The 12,950-nt window shown below is 46.8% G+C and overlaps 1 protein-coding gene across 1 annotated transcript in view; it reads left to right on the top strand.

Annotated features, from left to right (window-relative positions):
• LOC135570705 (protein FAM117B-like) overlaps nucleotides 1-12,145 on the top strand; it is an 80,794-nt gene extending 68,649 nt beyond the window's left edge. The window contains exons 5-8 of the mRNA XM_065016665.1: nucleotides 4,200-4,328; nucleotides 4,540-4,756; nucleotides 5,745-5,865; nucleotides 11,430-12,145. Coding sequence (XP_064872737.1) covers nucleotides 4,200-4,328; nucleotides 4,540-4,756; nucleotides 5,745-5,865; nucleotides 11,430-11,763 — 801 coding nt within the window. The 3' untranslated portion in view covers nucleotides 11,764-12,145. The remainder of the gene's footprint in view (nucleotides 1-4,199; nucleotides 4,329-4,539; nucleotides 4,757-5,744; nucleotides 5,866-11,429) is intronic.
• Nucleotides 12,146-12,950: the final 805 nt, after the last annotated feature.

The following is a 12,950-nucleotide window of genomic DNA, read 5'->3' as shown; positions in this document are numbered from 1 at the left end:
GAGAGTACCCTAACCTTTAGTTACAGAGAGTACCCTAACCTTTAGTAACAGAGAGTACCCTACCCTTTAGTTACAGAGAGTACCCTAACCTTTAGTTACAGAGAGTACCCTAACCTTTAGTTACAGAGAGTACCCTAACCTTTAGTTAGAGAGTACCCTAACCTTAACCTTTAGTTACAGAGAGTACCCTAACCTTTAGTTAGAGAGTACCCTAACCTTAACCTTTAGTTACAGAGAGTACCCTAACCTTTAGTAACAGAGAGTACCCTAACCTTTAGTTAGAGAGTACCCTAACCTTAACCTTTAGTTACAGAGAGTACCCTAACCTTTAGTTAGAGAGTACCCTAACCTTAACCTTTAGTTATAGAGTACCCTAACCTTTAGTTACAGAGAGTACCCTAACCTTTAGTTACAGAGAGTACCCTAACCTTTAGTTACAGAGAGTACCCTAACCCTAACCTTTAGTTACAGAGAGTACCCTAACCCTAACCTTTAGTTACAGAGAGTACCCTAACCTTTAGTAACAGAGAGTACCCTAACCGTTAGTTATAGAGAGTACCCTAACCTTTAGTTACAGAGAGTACCCTAACCTTTAGTAACAGAGAGTACCCTAACCGTTAGTTATAGAGAGTACCCTAACCTTTAGTTACAGAGAGTACCCTAACCTTTAGTAACAGAGAGTACCCTAACCTTTAGTTACAGAGAGTACCCTAACCTTTAGTTACAGAGAGTACCCTAACCTTTAGTAACAGAGAGTACCCTAACCTTTAGTTACAGAGAGTACCCTAACCTTTAGTTACAGAGAGTACCCTAACCTTTAGTTAGAGAGTACCCTAACCTTTAGTTACAGAGAGTACCCTAACCTTTAGTTACAGAGAGTACCCTAACCTTTAGTTACAGAGAGTACCCTAACCTTTAGTTACAGAGAGTACCCTAACCTTTAGTTACAGAGAGTACCCTAACCTTTAGTAACAGAGAGTACCCTACCCTTTAGTTACAGAGAGTACCCTAACCTTTAGTTACAGAGAGTACCCTAACCTTTAGTTACAGAGAGTACCCTAACCTTTAGTTAGAGAGTACCCTAACCTTAACCTTTAGTTACAGAGAGTACCCTAACCTTTAGTTAGAGAGTACCCTAACCTTAACCTTTAGTTATAGAGAGTACCCTAACCTTTAGTTACAGATAGTACCCTAACCTTTAGTTACAGAGAGTACCCTAACCTTTAGTAACAGAGAGTACCCTAACCTTTAGTTAGAGAGTACCCTAACCTTAACCTTTAGTTACAGAGAGTACCCTAACCTTTAGTTAGAGAGTACCCTAACCTTAACCTTTAGTTACAGAGAGTACCCTAACCTTTAGTTACAGAGAGTACCCTAACCTTTAGTTACAGAGAGTACCCTAACCCTAACCTTTAGTTACAGAGAGTACCCTAACCCTAACCTTTAGTTACAGAGAGTACCCTAACCTTTAGTAACAGAGAGTACCCTAACCGTTAGTTATAGAGTACCCTAACCTTTAGTTACAGAGAGTACCCTAACCTTTAGTTATAGAGAGTACCCTAACCTTTAGTTACAGAGAGTACCCTAACCTTTAGTAACAGTGAGTACCCTAACCTTTAGTTACAGAGAGTACCTAACCTTTAGTTACAGAGAGTACCCTAACCTTTAGTTACAGAGAGTACCCTAACCTTTAGTAACAGAGAGTACCCTAACATTTAGTTACAGAGAGTACCCTAACCTTTAGTTACAGAGAGTACCCTAACCGTTAGTTATAGAGAGTACCCTAACCGTTAGTTACAGAGAGTACCCTAACCTTTAGTTACAGAGAGTACCCTAACCTTTAGTTACAGAGAGTACCCTAACCTTTAGTAACAGAGAGTACCCTAACCTTTAGTTACAGAGAGTACCCTAACCTTTAGTTACAGAGAGTACCTAACCTTTAGTTAGAGTACCCTAACCTTTAGTTACAGAGAGTACCCTAACCTTTAGTTACAGAGAGTACCCTAACCTTTAGTTACAGAGAGTACCCTAACCTTTAGTTACAGAGAGTACCCTAACCTTTAGTTACAGAGAGTACCCTAACCTTTAGTAACAGAGAGTACCCTACCCTTTAGTTACAGAGAGTACCCTAACCTTTAGTTACAGAGAGTACCCTAACCTTTAGTTACAGAGAGTACCCTAACCTTTAGTTACAGAGAGTACCCTAACCTTTAGTAACAGAGAGTACCCTAACCTTTAGTTACAGAGAGTACCCTAACCTTTAGTAACAGAGAGTACCCTAACCCTAACCTTTAGTAACAGAGAGTACCCTAACCCTAACCTTTAGTTACAGAGAGTACCATAACCCTAACCTTTAGTTACAGAGAGTACCCTAACCTTTAGTTACAGAGAGTACCCTAACCTTTAGTAACAGAGAGGACCCTAACCTTTAGTTAGAGAGTACCCTAACCTTCAGTTACAGAGAGTACCCTAACCCTAACCTTTAGTAACAGAGAGTACCCTAACCCTAACCTTTAGTTACAGAGAGTACCCTAACCTTTAGTTACAGAGAGTACCCTAACCTTTAGTTACAGAGAGTACCCTAACCTTTAGTTACAGAGAGTACCCTAACCTTTAGTTATTGAGAGTACCCTAACCTTTAGGTAGAGATTACCCTAACCTTTAGTAACAGAGAGTACCCTAACATTTAGTTACAGAGAGTACCCTAACCCTAACCTTTAGTTATTGAGAGTACCCTAACCTTTAGTTACTGAGAGTACCCTAACCCTAACCTTTAGTTACAGAGAATACCCTAACCCTAAGCTTTAGTTACAGAGGGTACCCTAACCTTTAGTTACAGAGAGTACCCTAACCTTTAGTTACAGAGAGTACCCTAATATTTAGTTAGAGAGTACCCTAACCTTTAGTTACAGAGAGTTCCCTAACCTTTAGTTACAGAGAGTACCCTAAGATTTAAATAGAGAGTACCCTAACCTTTAGTTATAGAGTACCCTAACCCTAACCCCGTCCCTAAGGGTTAACCCTAACTCCATCTCTAAGGGTTAACCCTAACTCCATCTCTAAGGGTTAACCCTAACCCCATCCCTAAGGGTTAACCCTAACCCCATCCCTAAGGGTTAACCCTAACTCTACCACTAACCTTTCCCCTGTCTGTATGTAAGGCCCAGATGCCCAATAAGACCATCCTGATCCCCGTCCCTAAGGGTTAACCCTAACCCCCATCCCTAAGGGTTAACCCTAACTCTACCACTAACCTTTCCCCTGTCTGTATGTAAGGCCCAGATGCCCAATAAGACCATCCTGATCCCCATCCCTAAGGGTTAACCCTAACCCCCATCTCTAAGGGTTAACCCTAACTCTACCACTAACCTTTCCCCTGTCTGTATGTAAGGCCCAGATGCCCAATAAGACCATCCTGATCCCCGTCCCTAAGGGTTAACCCTAACCCCCATCCCTAAGGGTTAACCCTAACCCCATCTCTAAGGGTTAACCCTAACCCCATCCCTAAGGGTTAACCCTAACCCCATCTCTAAGGGTTAACCCTAACCCCATCCCTAAGGGTTAACCCTAACTCTACCACTAAGGGTTAACCCTAACCCCATCCCTAAGGGTTAACCCTAACTCTACCACTAAGGGTTAACCCTAACCCCATCCCTAAGGGTTAACCCTAACCCCATCCCTAAGGGTTAACCCTAACTCTACCACTAACCTTTCCCCTGTCTGTATGTAAGGCCCAGCTGCCCAATAAGACCATCCTGATCCCCGTCCCTAAGGGTTAACCCTAACCCCATCCCTAAGGGTTAACCCTAACCCCATCTCTAAGGGTTAACCCTAACCCCATCCCTAAGGGTTAACCCTAACTCTACCACTAAGGGTTAACCCTAACTCTACCACTAACCTTTCCCCTGTCTGTATGTAAGGCCCAGCTGCCCAATAAGACCATCCTGATCCCCGTCCCTAAGGGTTAACCCTAACCCCATCCCTAAGGGTTAACCCTAACCCCATCCCTAAGGGTTAACCCTAACCCCCATCCCTAAGGGTTAACCCTAACTCTACCACTAACCTTTCCCCTGTCTGTATGTAAGGCCCAGATGCCCAATAAGACCATCCTGATCCCCGTCCCTAAGGGTTAACCCTAACCCCATCCCTAAGGGTTAACCCTAACTCTACCACTAACCTTTCCCCTGTCTGTATGTAAGGCCCAGATGCCCAATAAGACCATCCTGATCCCCAAGTCGACGACGCCTCGCTTCAGGAACAGTGTGGAGGGTCTCAACCAGGAGATTGAGCGCATCATCATCCGTGACACACCACAACTACGAGATGAGGTTATTATCACACACACACACACACACACACACACACACACACACACACACACACACACACACACACACACACACACACACACACACACACACACACACACCACAACTACGAGATGAGGTTATTATTGTGAGTCCTTGTTCTTGTTAACACACACACACACACACACACACACAAATCAACTGTTGTTATTTATGTGTGCTTTGGGTTCAGCCCCAAGATGTCCCAGACGGGCACCGTGCCCCCCCACCCCTCCCCCCCCAGCGCAGCAGCTCCACCCGAAGCATTGACACACAGACCCCCTCAGGAGGGGGCCTCGGTGGCGGTAAGCATAGCAACAGCAGCAGCCGGCCCGACTCCATCTCTCCCTCCTACCTCACCATCCTCAACGATATGGGAGGAGGCAGCCCCTACCCCGCAGAGGAGAAAGGTACACACACACACATTTCCATAGCTTTGTCCCCCCCTCACCCTGAATATTGTGACTGACCTGCTCTCTCTCTCTTTCTCTCTCTCCCTCTCTCTCTGTCCGTCTGTCTGTCTGTCCCTCAGAACTGGGTCCCTGCTCACCTCTCTCTCCGTCCGTCTGTCTGTCTGTCCCTCAGAACTGGGTCCCTGCTCACCTCTCTCTCCGTCCGTCTGTCTGTCTGTCCCTCAGAACTGGGTCCCTGCTCACCTCTCTCTCTCTCTCTGTCTGTCTGTCTGTCTGTCCCTCAGAACTGGGTCCCTGCTCACCTCTCTCTCTGTCTGTCTGTCTGTCTGTCCCTCAGAACTGGGTCCCTGCTCACCCCTCTCTCTCTGTCCGTCTGTCTGTCTGTCCCTCAGAACTGGGTCCCTGCTCACCTCTCTCTCCGTCCGTCTGTCTGTCTGTCTGTCCCTCAGAACTGGGTCCCTGCTCACCTCTCTCTCTGTCTGTCTGTCTGTCTGTCCCTCAGAACTGGGTCCCTGCTCACCCCTCTCTCTCTGTCCGTCTGTCTGTCCCTCAGAACTGGGTCCCTGCTCACCTCTCTCTCTGTCCGCCTGTCTGTCCCTCAGAACTGGGTCCCTGCTCACCTCTCTCTCTCTCTGTCTGTCTGTCTGTCCCTCAGAACTGGGTCCCTGCTCACCCCTCTCTCTCTGTCCGTCTGTCTGTCCCTCAGAACTGGGTCCCTGCTCACCTCTCTCTCTGTCCGTCTGTCTGTCTCTCAGAACTGGGTCCCTGCTCACCTCTCTCTCCGTCCGTCTGTCTGTCTGTCCCTCAGAACTGGGTCCCTGCTCACCTCTCTCTCTCTCTGTCCGTCTGTCTGTCTGTCCCTCAGAACTGGGTCTCTGCTCACCTCTCTCTCTCTCTGTCCGTCTGTCTGTCTGTCCCTCAGAACTGGGTCCCTGCTCACCCCTCTCTCTCTCTCTGTCGGTCTGTCTGTCTGTCTGTCCCTCAGAACTGGGTCCCTGCTCACCTCTCCCGAAGTATGCAGCGTCTCCGAAGCCCAACAACAGCTACATGTTCAAGAGGGAGCCGCCGGAGGGCTGTGAAAAGGTCAAGGTCTTTGAGGAGTCACTGTGAGTACAGCCTAACCTTAACCTCTAACCCCTGACCCTAAACGTCCTGAGGGCTGTGAGAGTACACCTTAACCCCTAACCCTAAACGTCCTGAGGGCTGTGAGAAGGTCAAGGTCTTTGAGGAGTCACTGTGAGTACAGCCTAACCTTAACCTCTAACCTTAACCCCTAACCCTAAACGTCCTGAGGGCTGTGAGAGTACACCTTAACCTCTAACCCTAACCCCTGACCCTATACGTCCTGAGGGCTGTGAGAGTACACCTTAACCTCTAACCCTAACCCCTGACCCTAAACGTCCTGAGGGCTGTGAGAGTACACCCTGACCCTAAACGTCCTGAGGGCTGTGAGAGTACACCTTAACCTCTAACCCTAACCCCTGACCCTATACGTCCTGAGGGCTGTGAGAGTACACCCTGACCCTAAACGTCCTGAGGGCTGTGAGAGTACCCCTTAACCCCTAACCCCTGACCCTATACGCCCTGAGGGGTGTGAGAGTACACCTTAACCTCTAACCCTAACCCCTGACCCTATACGTCCTGAGGGCTGTGAGAGTACACCTTAACCTCTAACCCTAACCCCTGACCCTATACGTCCTGAGGGTTGTGAGAGTACACCCTGACCCTAAACGTCCTGAGGGCTGTGAGAGTACACCTTAACCTCTAACCCCTGACCCTAAACGTCCTGAGGGCTGTGAGAGTACACCTTAACCTCTAACCCTAACCCCTGACCCTAAACGTCCTGAGGGCTGTGAGAGTACACCTTAACCTCTAACCCTAACCCCTGACCCTAAACGTCCTGAGGGCTGTGAGAGTACACCCTGACCCTATACGTCCTGAGGGCTGTGAGAGTACACCTTAACCTCTAACCCTAACCCCTGACACTAAACGTCCTGAGGGCTGTGAGAGTACACCCTAAACCCTGACCCTAAATGTCAACAAGCACTTACAAGCACAGCACTTACACAAATGACTGAGGATTGGCTGAGAGAAGTTGATGATAAAATGATTGTGGGGACTGTCTTGTTAGACTTCAGTGCAGCTTTTGACATTATTGAACATAGTCTGCTGCTGGAAAAACACGTGTTATGGCTTTACTAACCCCCTGCTATAATGTGGATAAAGAGTTACTTGTCTAACAGAACACAGAGGATGTTCTTTAATGGAAGCCTCTCAAAAATAATCCAGTTAGAATCAGGAATTCCCCAGGGCAGCTGTTTAGGCCCCTTGCTTTTTAATTTCTTTTACTAACGACATGCCACTGACTTTGAGTAAAGCCAGAGTTTCTATGTATGCGGACGACTCAACACTATACACGGCAGCTACTACAGCAACTGAAATGACTGCAACACTCAACACTATACACGGCAGCTACTACAGCAACTGAAATGACTGCAACACTCAACACTATACACGGCAGCTACTACAGCAACTGAAATGACTGCAACACTCAACACTATACACGGCAGCTACTACAGCAACTGAAATGACTGCAACACTCAACACTATACACGGCAGCTACTACAGCAACTGAAATGACTGCAACACTCAACACTATACACGTCAACTACTACAGCAACTGAAATGACTGCAACACTCAACACTATACACGGCAGCTACTACAGCAACTGAAATGACTGCAACACTCAACCCTAACCCCTTGGAGGGTTAGCCCCAACCCTAACCCCTTGGAGCCCCTTGGAGGGTTAACCCCAACCCTAACCCCTTGGAGCACCTTGGAGGGTTAACCCCAACCCTAACCCCTTGGAGGGTTAACCCCAACCCATCTAACGATGCAGCTGTTCTACGAGTATTCGGTAAATAACAAGCGTTTTCAAGTGCAACATTCGCAACAATGGTTTTGGGAAACAGCTCTGAGATCTAACAATGCTACTTACGAAGGTTTTAACCTACCTACCTAGTGCTGCACGAACAATGCTGAATCAAATTATCTTTGGCCTTATGCTTCAAACAAACACTAGCTAGATAGCTACTGTAGTAGCTAACATTATTATGAGTTTTCATGAAGCAGCTGTTCTGCCGCAAGTCCCGTCTCAAGTCCCGTCCCAAGTCCCAACCCAAGTCCCATCCCAAGTCCCATCCCAACCCAAGTCCCGTCCCAAGTCCCATCCAAACCCAAGTCCCATCCCAAGTCCCGTTCCATCCCAGGCTATATACAGGGGGAACCGGTTCAGAGTCAATGTGGAGGCTATATACAGGAGGAACCGGTTCAGAGTCAATGTGGAGGCTATATACAGGGGGTACCGGTACAGAGTCAATGTGGAGGCTATATACAGGGGGTACCGGTTCAGAGTCAATGTGGAGGCTATATACAGGAGGAACCGGTTCAGAATCAATGTGGAGGCTATATACAGGGGTACCGGTACAGAGTCAATGTGGAGGCTATATACAGGGGTACCGGTACAGAGTCAATGTGGAGGCTATATACAGGGGTACTGGTACAGAGTCAATGTGGAGACTATATACAGGGGGAACCGGTTCAGAGTCAATGCGGAGGCTATATACAGGGGGTACCAGTACCGAGTCAATGTGGAGGCTATATACAGGGTGTTACGGTACAGAGTCAATGTGGAGGCTATATACAGGGGGTACCGGTACCGAGTCAATGTGGAAGCTATATACAGGGGGTACCGGTACAGAGTCAATGTGGAAGCTATATACAGGGGGTACCGGTACAGAGTCAATGTGGAGGCTATATACAGGGGGTACCGGTACAGAGTCAATGTGCGGGGGCACAGGTTAGTCGAGGTGATTAGGTAATATGTACATGTAGGAAGAGTTAAAGTGACTATGCATAGATAATAAACCGAGAGTAGCAGCAGTGTAAAAGAGGGGGTGGAGGGGACAATGCAAATAGTCTTGGTAGCCATTTGATTAGCTATTCAGGAGTCTTATGGCTTGGGGGTAGAAGCTAAGAAGCCTCTTGGACCTAGACTTGGCGCTCTGGTACCGCTTGCCGTGCGGTACAACATATAACCCCACTCTGATGTTACAGTATATAAATCCACTCTGATGTTACAGTATATAACCCCACTCTGATGTTACAGTACATAACCCCACTCTGTTACAGTATATAACCCCACTCTGATGTTACAGTATATAACCCCACTCTGATGTTACAGTATATAACCCCACTCTGATGTTACAGTATATAACCCCACTCTGATGTTACAGTATATAACCCCACTCTGATGTTACAGTACATAACCCCACTCTGATGTTACAGTATATAACCCCACTCTGATGTTACAGTATATAACCCCACTCTGATGTTACAGTATATAACCCCACTCTGATGTTACAGTATATAACCCCACTCTGATGTTACAGTATATAACCCCACTCTGATGTTACAGTACATAACCCCACTCTGATGTTACAGTACATAACCCCACTCTGATGTTACAGTATATAACCCCACTCTGTTACAGAATATAACCCCACTCTGTTACAGTATATAACCCCACTCTGATGTTACAGTATATAACCCCACTCTGATGTTACAGTATATAACCCCACTCTGATGTTACAGTACATAACCCCACTCTGATGTTACAGTATATAACCCCACTCTGATGTTACAGTATATAACCCCACTCTGATGTTACAGTATATAACCCCACTCTGATGTTACAGTATATAACCCCACTCTGATGTTACAGTATATAACCCCACTCTGATGTTACAGTACATAACCCCACTCTGATGTTACAGTATATAACCCCACTCTGTTACAGAATATAACCCCACTCTGTTACAGTATATAACCCCACTCTGATGTTACAGTATATAACCCCACTCTGATGTTACAGTACATAACCCCACTCTGATGTTACAGTATATAACCACACTCTGATGTTACAGTATATAACCCCACTCTGATGTTACAGTATATAACCACACTCTGATGTTACAGTACATAACCCCACTCTGATGTTACAGTATATAACCCCACTCTGATGTTACAGTATATAACCCCACTCTGATGTTACAGTATATAACCCCACTCTGATGTTACAGTACATAACCCCACTCTGATGTTACAGTACATAACCCCACTCTGATGTTACAGTATATAACCCCACTCTGATGTTACAGTACATAACCCCACTCTGATGTTACAGTATATAACCCCACTCTGTTACAGTATATAACCCCACTCTGATGTTACAGTATATAACCCCACTCTGATGTTACAGTACATAACCCCACTCTGATGTTACAGTATATAACCACACTCTGATGTTACAGTATATAACCCCACTCTGATGTTACAGTATATAACCCCACTCTGATGTTACAGTACATAACCCCACTCTGATGTTACAGTACATAACCCCACTCTGATGTTACAGTACATAACCCCACTCTGATGTTACAGTACATAACCCCACTCTGATGTTACAGTATATAACCACACTCTGATGTTACAGTACATAACCCCACTCTGATGTTACAGTACATAACCCCACTCTGATGTTACAATATATAACCCCACTCTGATGTTACAGTACATAACCCCACTCTGATGTTACAGTACATAACCCCACTCTGATGTTACAGTATATAACCCCACTCTGATGTTACAGTATATAACCCCACTCTGATGTTACAGTATATATCCCCACTCTGATGTTACAGTATATAACCCCACTCTGATGTTACAGTATATAACCCCACTCTGATGTTACAGTATATAACCCCACTCTGATGTTACAGTATATAACCCCACTCTGATGTTACAGTACATAACCCCACTCTGATGTTACAGTGTATAACCCCACTCTGATGTTACAGTGTATAACCCCACTCTGATGTTACAGTACATAACCCCACTCTGATGTTACAGTACATAACCCCACTCTGATGTTACAGTATATAACCCCACTCTGATGTTACAGTATATAACCCCACTCTGATGTTACAGTACATAACCCCACTCTGATGTTACAGTACATAACCCCACTCTGATGTTACAGTATATTAAAACTAGCGCGAGCCCACCGAGCCCACCTTAGTAGAAACTAACTCAGAACATTAAAACTAGCTCGAGCCCACCTTAGTAGAAGCTAACTCAGAACATTAAAACTAGCGCGAGCCCACCATAGTAGAAGCTAACTCAGAACAATCAAACTAGCGCGAGCCCACCATAGTAGAAACTAACTCAGAACATTAAAACTAGCGCGAGCCCACCATAGTAGAAGCTAACTCAGAACATTAAAACTAGCGCGAGCCCACCAAGCCCACCATAGTAGAAACTAACTCAGAACATTAAAACTAGCGCGAGCCCACCAAGCCCACCATAGTAGAAGCTAACTCAAAACATTAAAACTAGCGCGAGCCCACCATAGTAGAAGCTAACTCAGAACATTAAAACTAGCGCGAGCCCACCAAGCCCACCATAGTAGAAGAACAGGTACAGCCTTTTGTGGCCAAACTGGTATTACTCCTCTTGTATAGGAAAAGGGCACTCTGCTAAGTAAATACCATAAATAATAGGTGTCATATATTAGTGTTGAATGACAATGTGTGTGTGTTTGTGTTACAGTCCCAGACCCCTCCAGGAGATTCCTCCCTTCCTGTGTCCGGACCGTAACAAGGTGAACTTCATCCCTAAGAGTGGCTCAGCCTTCTGCCTGGTCAGCATCCTGAAGCCCCTGTTGCCCGCCCCGGAGCTCAGCTTCAGATCAGGGGTTGGCCTCCGCAGCCTGTCCCCCAGCTTGGTGCCTCTGGGTGGGGTTGGCCTGCGCAGTCTGTCCCCCTCCATGATGCCTCTAGGTGGGGTGGGCCTCCGTAGCCTGTCCCCTTCCCTAGGGGTATCCTGGGGCCCGGTCCAGCAGCAACCCTGCCTGCCCAGACACCTGGAGGAACCAGAGAGCTAGAGCACCACACTTCTGCCCCGGAGGACAGACTGCTGAATAACATCACAGTCAGATAAACATGATGAACATAATACCCTGCTGATCGAGACGCCTTCGACATGCTAACTCCCCTGGTCATAACTGTCCCCTGGTTCTACCTGCTCATTCTAACTCCACCCACTGGTCCTACCTGCTCATTCTAACTCCACCCACGGGTTCTACCTGCTCATTCTAACTCCACCCACTGGTCCTACCTGCTCATTCTAACTCCACCCACGGGTTCTACCTGCTCATTCTAACTCCACCCACTGGTCCTACCTGGTCCCAACGTTCCACTGATCCTATGTACCGAGAGGATACAGGAGACACTTTTTATTTTCATCGCATTAAACCATGAAACCTCTCCACATTTTCAAATCATTTATTATGTATCTTGAATTAAGATGTCTTCCAGTGTGAAGCTGTGTGGTTTCCATGGTGATCCAGGTTGTGTGGTTTCCGTGGTGATCTGGGCTCAGAGATATTGTAGCAAAACTAAGATGGGCGGGGATGAAAGAAAAACAATAATGTGCCTGAAGACCTGTCTCGTGGTGCCTGTCCAGTGTTCTGCTTCGTCTGCCTCCCCTCTCTCTCTCTCATTCCCTCCCTCCTTTCCTCTCTCCCTTCCTTCCTCCATCCCTCCCCTTTCCTCACTCCCTCCCTCCCCTTTCCTCCCTCCCAGTTCCTCCCTCCCTTCCTCCATCCATCCATCCCTCCCTACCCTTTCCTCCCTCTCTTCCTACCCTTTCCTCCATCATCCCTCTTCTTTTTTTTTCCTTTTCTCCCTCCTTCCCTCCCTCCCCTCCCCTTTCCTCCCTTCCTCCATCCCTCTTTCCTTCCTCCCTCTATCCCTCCCCTTTCCTCCCACAGATGGTTGTTGGCCTTCCTGTGACATTGGGTGCTGTAGGTGTCCTGGAGGGCAGGTAGTTTGCCCCCGGTGATGCGTTTGGCAAACCGCACCACCCTCTGGAGAGCCCTGCGGTTGTGGGCGGTGCAGTTGCCATACCAGGCGGTGATACAGCCCGACATGATGCTCTCAATTGTGCATCTGTAAAAGTATGTGAGGGTTTTAGGTGCCAATTCAAATTTCTTCAGCCTCCTGCGGTTGAAGAGGCGCTGTTACTTTACTGTGCCTGCCATGGGGAAGTGTCTGAAATGTATTGGATCTG

Source organism: Oncorhynchus nerka, unplaced genomic scaffold (genome assembly GCF_034236695.1).
Source record: "Oncorhynchus nerka isolate Pitt River unplaced genomic scaffold, Oner_Uvic_2.0 unplaced_scaffold_914, whole genome shotgun sequence".
Lineage (NCBI taxonomy): Eukaryota > Metazoa > Chordata > Actinopteri > Salmoniformes > Salmonidae > Oncorhynchus > Oncorhynchus nerka.
This window is presented reverse-complemented; position numbering and strand designations above follow the sequence as displayed.